This window comes from Austrofundulus limnaeus, unplaced genomic scaffold, assembly GCF_001266775.1.
Source record: "Austrofundulus limnaeus strain Quisiro unplaced genomic scaffold, Austrofundulus_limnaeus-1.0 Scaffold26, whole genome shotgun sequence".
Classification (NCBI taxonomy): Eukaryota; Metazoa; Chordata; class Actinopteri; order Cyprinodontiformes; family Rivulidae; genus Austrofundulus; species Austrofundulus limnaeus.
The window spans coordinates 899,121-905,917 of NW_013952428.1; the positions used below are offsets into that span (position 1 = coordinate 899,121).

At 39.1% G+C, this 6,797-nt stretch overlaps 1 protein-coding gene across 1 annotated transcript in view; it reads left to right on the plus strand.

Moving 5' to 3' along the window:
• Positions 1-4,921, plus strand: part of tars2 (threonyl-tRNA synthetase 2, mitochondrial) — a gene marked incomplete at its 5' end in the record, with an annotated part of 22,948 nt that extends 18,027 nt beyond the window's left edge. The window contains 6 exon segments of the mRNA XM_014004703.1: positions 51-128; positions 2,935-3,035; positions 4,092-4,193; positions 4,276-4,348; positions 4,477-4,591; positions 4,709-4,921. Coding sequence (XP_013860157.1) covers positions 51-128; positions 2,935-3,035; positions 4,092-4,193; positions 4,276-4,348; positions 4,477-4,591; positions 4,709-4,851 — 612 coding nt within the window. The 3' untranslated portion in view covers positions 4,852-4,921.
• Positions 4,922-6,797: the final 1,876 nt, after the last annotated feature.

Sequence of the window (6,797 nt, forward strand, 5' to 3'; positions counted from 1 at the left end):
GTGTGTGTGTGTGTGTGTGTGTGTGTGTGCGTGTGTGTGTTTTTGAGCAGCAGTTAACAAGGGGTCTAGAGCAGTTCGGTGAACGTTGGGAGCTAAACCCCGGTGACGGAGCTTTCTACGGCCCAAAGGTGAGTCGGAGGAGAACCGTTTACTAAAACTGATTTTAAAAACTCTTTAGTCAGTTTTGGGCACAGCTAACTAAAACGTTAGCTTCACTAATGACTAATCTTAGCTCCGCTAACGCTAAACTGACAGAAATTAGATGCCCTGGTACCAGGGGTGGGCAGTCCTGGTCCTGGAGGGCCGCAGTCCTGCAGGTTTTAGTTTCTCCTGCTCCAACACACCTGATGCAGTCAGTGAATCACCTCTTCAAGTTCTGCAGAGGCCTGAAAATCTCTCATTCATTCAGATCAGGTGTGCTGGAGCAGAGAAACCAGGAAAACATGCAGGACCAGAATCATTTCTACAATAACATCCCCACGAATAATATTCCCTTTCAGAGTAAAAGCATTTCTTTGACTTTATATTTTGGTCCTATTTTCTTTTTGACACTCTTAGTTTGTAGTTTAGCTGCTAAAGATGTTACATGCTGCACATGGTGCCTGACACGACCGGCACTGTTTGTAAGAGGGGATAGTTTTTATTTAATTTGGGATAAATGGCAGAAAAATATAAGCACATTTTATTTTATTTTGGTCTGCTAACAGTTCCCAAAGTTATATAAAAGAATTCTAACCTGTTAAACGAGAAGCTAGTTCTGCTATTGGTGAGTTAGTGGACCTGTGCCCATCAATGTTTAGTAACAGCAGTCAAAACCATAGATACACCACATAGATACACCACATAGATACACCACATAGATACACCACATAGATACACCACATAGATACACCACATAGAGACACCACATAGATGCACCCCATAGATACACCACATAGATGCACCACGTAGATGCACCACGTAGATGCACCACATAGAGCCACTGCAGATAAAAAGATTTAGTCAAAAACATTTACAGACTCTTTTGTTTGTTTTCTTTATTTTTTAATTCAGTTTTTGTTGGCGAAACATTTAAAAATACATTTTGTAGTATTTTGTTTACTGCACACAAACAATAAATTGCTGCAGGTTTTGGGACCGACTGCATAATTAAGTTAATTTGACAGATGCAGCTAAAAGCTAGGCTGTGGTTTTACTCAGGGTTTTGTTATGAGATTATCTTGTCACAAGAGTTCAGTTTCAGCTGGTTTCTTTGAACAGTTGCAGGAACAACAAACTGAGTTCAGGAAATGAGATCAAATGAATCTGAGGTTTTACACGTGTGGCATAATGATTTTATTCATGCTGTCACTAGCCATGTTTCCATCAAGGTTTTTTAATGCACATTTTGAAGTCTGGCGTCAGAAAAGGTGAATGGAAGCGACACGATTCGAAAAAACTTTGTCTAATTCTCAAAAAAGTTGATACGCTCGCTTGAGTTTTTGGTGTTTTAGAAAAAGTTAAAGCTCAAAAGGAGAGATGGAAACACATTTGCTGAATAAGTTCTGACGTAGTGAACATTTCCCTCACATGTTGATCTGTTCTCACTGAACGGTACCAGAGCGACTGCAGCAGGACCCTCCTCCGGCTGTCAGCGTCTGCTCAGTTATTCCTGTAACGTGAAGAGAATCACGTTTCTGTCTGAATGTCTGCAGACAGCAGGAACATCACCAGAACTAGTTGATAACAGAATAATTACGTTTCTGATAACTTCTGTCCATGGTCCTGAGATGTGTGGACCCTGTGAGTTTACAACTTCCTGTTTACTACACCCATGCATCTGACGTAACTGATTCACTTCAAGCCAGTTGATGGAAACACGTCTGATTCACATTTCTTAGTTTTTTCCTTTTTGCGAAATTTTAAAAAACTTGCTCAATATTCGAATACAAATAGTTTGGAAACACGTCCAGTCACAATCTGATAAATTAACGTGTTGCTGGTAAAATCTGAAATTAAAAATAAGCCCTGGTTTCAGTCTTTAACAAAATAACAGGTTGAGTCTTTAAATCAATCAGTTAAAAACGATACGTTGATTAGTAATTAGTAATTTATTTTTTTCTAAAGTCAGTTTATCAGTGAAGCATCACAGTAAAAAAACAGTGTTGTATAAAGTACCACAAAGTGATAATTGAGTAAAACCTCTGTCAGTGTGCCCCAGGGCAGCTGTGGCTACAGTGTAGTTTGCCATCATCAGTGTGTGAATGTCTGTTAGTGTAAAGAGCTTTGGGGTCCGGAGGGGCTCGAAAAGTGCTCTATAAGTTCAGTACCATTTATCATTTTACCATTTTAAAAGTACAAGTATCTTACCAAAAAATGACTTTGGTAAAAGTTAAAGTCACCTTTAGGAATATTACTTGAGTAAAAGTCTTAAAGTATGTGATATTTGTTGTAGTTAAGTATTAAAAGTCAAAGTAAGGATTTAAAATGAGCAGTTAGATTTTCTGTAAGGACATTTATTAGGAGGTGACCTCCCCAAAAACTGCAGAAATGACTGTTGTATTAAAAGAATGAATGGATGTTAAATTTAGGATGCACTAGTCCAGCTGTTTCAGTTTATATACATATATCAAGGCTGCACAAAGCTTTTCCCCAAAATGAAAATCTATCTGAGGGCTGCGGCCAAATGTAAGAATATAATTCATGAAATACAAATACTTCTTAAGTACAGTCCTTTTATTTGAATGATTCTGTCCTGCTGGAGTGTGACATGATTTGTTTGTGTACAAACTAATACACTATCAGAGTTTTAAGTCAAACTTCTCCCAGAAACATCAAGTTTGTTACATTTTCTGTCCACAGATATTTCCTGAAGTAGAGCTGGGACAGCAGGTGTGTTTATGTTAACTGGAAAGCAGAAGTGGTTCTCAGTGACCGGCTGTTTTCTGCTTTCAGATCGACATCCTGATTAAAGATGCAATCGGCCGGCAGCACCAGTGCGCCACAATCCAGCTGGACTTTCAGCTGCCGATCCGATTCGACCTGCGGTACGTCAGGTGAGTCGTTCAGAACTGCTGCTGCCTGAAACACTCCTCCAGCTGTGCTGCTGGAAACCTGCAGCTGTTCGTGCAGCTGCTCTCGTTTCTGATTAACTCACATTTAAGGGTGAAGTTCAGGGATTGTTCGGGTTAAAAAAAACAGCACAACTTCTTTTGGTTTTTCATTTCAAAATAAAGCGAGAAAAAACTAAATTACAAAAATGACATTTGCAAAACTTTTATAAACACTATGTTTTTAATTTTAATGGTAAAGCAAAGATAAGCTTCTTATTTTGTTAGTGCACCATTTATAATCTTCTGGCAACATCAGAAATTCTGTCCTGAACTCCTGGAGCTTCACATTTTTACTTTTCACCAGGGATATTTTGGAGTCGTGTCTCATTATATATTATTATTAGGGGTGCAACAATACATGTAACCGTATCAAACACTGCTTTAGGTTCAATACACACTTGTATGGAACAATACAGATTTTAAAATTTATTTTATCAACTTGTCTTCTGAAGATGCTCTGTGTTGAAGGATCAGTGGATCTGTGTTCGACTACTCAACCTAGGCTGTATTTTTGAGCTCAGATCCACTGAGAAACTTGCTGTTTCAGCAACAAATGTTCATAATTAATATAAATAAATTACAAGTTAAAAGAACATGGACATTTCTCTTTTTTGTATCAAAAAAATATCGAACCGTGAGACTAAAGTATCGAACCGAACTGAATCGTTAATTTCCTGTATCGTTGCAGCCCTAATTGTTACGTATTAAAACAACAACCCTTTATTCCATCTCGTATTCAGATAGCAGAACCAGAAATCAAACGCTGGATTTTCCCAGTTTGATTACACATTTTTACATTTAGGTTTTACAAACAGAAAACCAAAAAAATAACATTTTTGTTTTCTTTTTGTGATTTTATTTTGAAACAAAGAACAAACCACACATGGATTGAAGCAGAACCCTGAACAAGTCCTCACCCTGTCCCTCAGGAGAAACATCATGTTGCAACTTGTTTATGTTTGTTTAAACCTTTTTATTTTTTTACAACTTCCCCGTCAGCCCAGACAGTGAGTTGTGCAGACCAGTGATGATCCACAGAGCTGTCCTGGGATCCCTGGAGAGAATGATCGCCATACTGGCTGAAAACTTTGCAGGAAAATGGTGAAAACTGAAGCTGTACGATGTCACTGTCTGTTCTCTTAACTGGTAACCTTATTTATTTATTTATTTTAACCCAAACCAGGCCGCTGTGGTTGTCTCCAGCGCAGGTGATGGTGATTCCTGTAGGGGGCAGCAATGAGTCATACAGCAGGCAGGTCAGTCTCAGCTGGAAATCTGCCAACCTGTACTTTGTGTATTCCTCCCTAACATGATTAATTTGTTGATATTAGACGCACTTTACTGATAAAATCTTACATTTTTCACCATTTTGTCTCCTCTTAAGGTGGTGCAGCAGTTCCGTGAAGCCGGCTTCATGGTTGATATGAACGACGATCAGAGTTCCACCTTAAATAAGAAGATTCGCTCGGCTACGTTGGCTCAATACAACTACATATTTGGTAAAGACGGAAAACTCAAGCCTCTCTCTTCCCGTTAATGCACCACATCGTGTTTGTACCTCACTGATACTGATGTTAGCATGTTTAGCTGCTTGATTTATTTATTTATTTTCATAGTGGTGGGTGATAAGGAGCGTGAAAGTGGGACGGTGAATGTCAGGACCAGAGGAAATAAACAAGTGGGCATGAGGCCGACGGAGGAGGTGCTCGCATCTCTAAAACATCTACGTGACACCAGGAGCAACCTGGACGAGTTCTGATAAACAAATGTACTTTTTTTTTACGGATGTAAATGTTAGCAAATATAATAAAATGACATGATTTACTGAAGTTTTTGCTGATTTGTTCTTTAATGGAACTTGCTGACAGATTTAAGGCTATTTAAAGATACTTATCAGACTAAAATAAGTACTCAGCTGCAGTTAGTCCACCAAAATCCCTTCCATAAGTATGCAAACCCTCGGCTTTTATAGGTTTATCACGTGAGAGCAGAAAACCAGACATACCTTTAAAAGTCTGTTAGGAAGGGAGGGCACGGAGAGGGATTTGACTAAAATAGGAAAAGGTAGCAGTTGTGTGTTTTTCGTGTGTGTTTAGTGGAAACAGAAAAGTCAAGGTAAAGGTCGAAGGGATTTGAAATTTTTCCCTTTTTTAATGAGCGGGCAGCAGGATGGAAAAGACATCAGTCACAACAGTGACACCGAGGCAAAGAGGGAGGTTTCTGCTCCGACAGGAACAAAAAAACGAGACTCGATGGGATAAAAGCATCCTCGTCATCAGAGATCTCAAACAGGTGGAGGGGTTACTGGTTTAATGTGCACGAGGGGTGGTTTAATGTGCACGAGAGGTGGTTTAATGTGCACGAGAGGTGGTTTAATGTGCACGAGGGGTGATTTAATGTGCACGAGAGGTGGTTTAATGTGCACGAGAGGTGGTTTAATGTGCACGAGGGGTGATTTAATGTGCACGAGGGGTGGTTTAATGTGCACGACAGGTGGATTAATGTGCACGAGAGGTGGTTTAATGTGCATGAGAGGTGGTTTAATGTGCACGAGGGGTGGTTTAATGTGCACGACGGGTGGTTTAATGTGCACGACGGGTGGTTTAATGTGCACGAGAGGTGGTTTAATGTGCACGAGGGGTGGTTTAATGTGCACGACGGGTGGTTTAATGTGCATATGATTTATGTGACTCAAATCGGTCTTTTAGTTTTGTTACAACTAATAATCCACAAACTGGGAGCAAAATGCATATTTTTAGATGTTTTTTCTGTCAGAACAAACAAAATTCACTTAATTTTTTTCTGTTGCATAAAATTCCAAAATGTTTCTAATTAGAAACTAATAATGAAAAATGTTCTTGTGTTTTGTTTGCTCAAAGGAGAATTTATATTCAGAATCTGATAAAACTGAAAAAAGCACTTTTCAAAGATGTTTTTCAAACTATCAACTTGTTGACTGATAACTTTTTTTTTTGCTGAGCTTTAATGTTTCATCTTCTTTTATAGTTTTGCTGTGAGACTGAGCTTTTTCTTTCTTTCTTGTTGGTTTTGTCCAGAATGTGGAGCTAAAGAAAACCACCCAGACACACAACCAGCAGCCAACATTACACAGTAGTTGCGTAGTGATGACACACACCATTTAACTCCAGTAAACAGTCTTCAAATCCTTACAGATAACACTTTGAGCCTCCCTTCTCACTCCTCATTTCCCCAGTGTCCCCACACTCATTATCCACACACACACACACACACAAAAACACTCTCATTCAACCAGAGAGAAGTCACACAAAGTTCATAGGAAATTATTTTTAGCCAAAGGGACTTTTCATGAAAAAAATAACTGGATGACGTCAGTCTTCAAAACAGATTTGATCCATTGAAGAAAGTTAGAGAATTAATCCAGAATGGCTAAAAAGGTTGGAAAATCTGAAAATAAACAGAACACTTCTAAGAGTTGAAGGGCATTTCTTAGTTTTCAGGTTTAGTGAAAAATAATCAGAACTTGGTCAGAGTTGGTTTGTTTAGTAGCTTTTTGTATTTATTTTCCCCAGTTTTCCCTGTGCCATCAGTTTCTGCTCATTCTACGCCCCCCTACACCTGTTCTCCATTGTTATTAATCTCAGCTGCAGCCACTCACCTCATCAGTCCCAGCCTTTCTCTACCCTCAGTTCTTACTCCATCTCTAGTGTGGCACTGTGGGTGCTT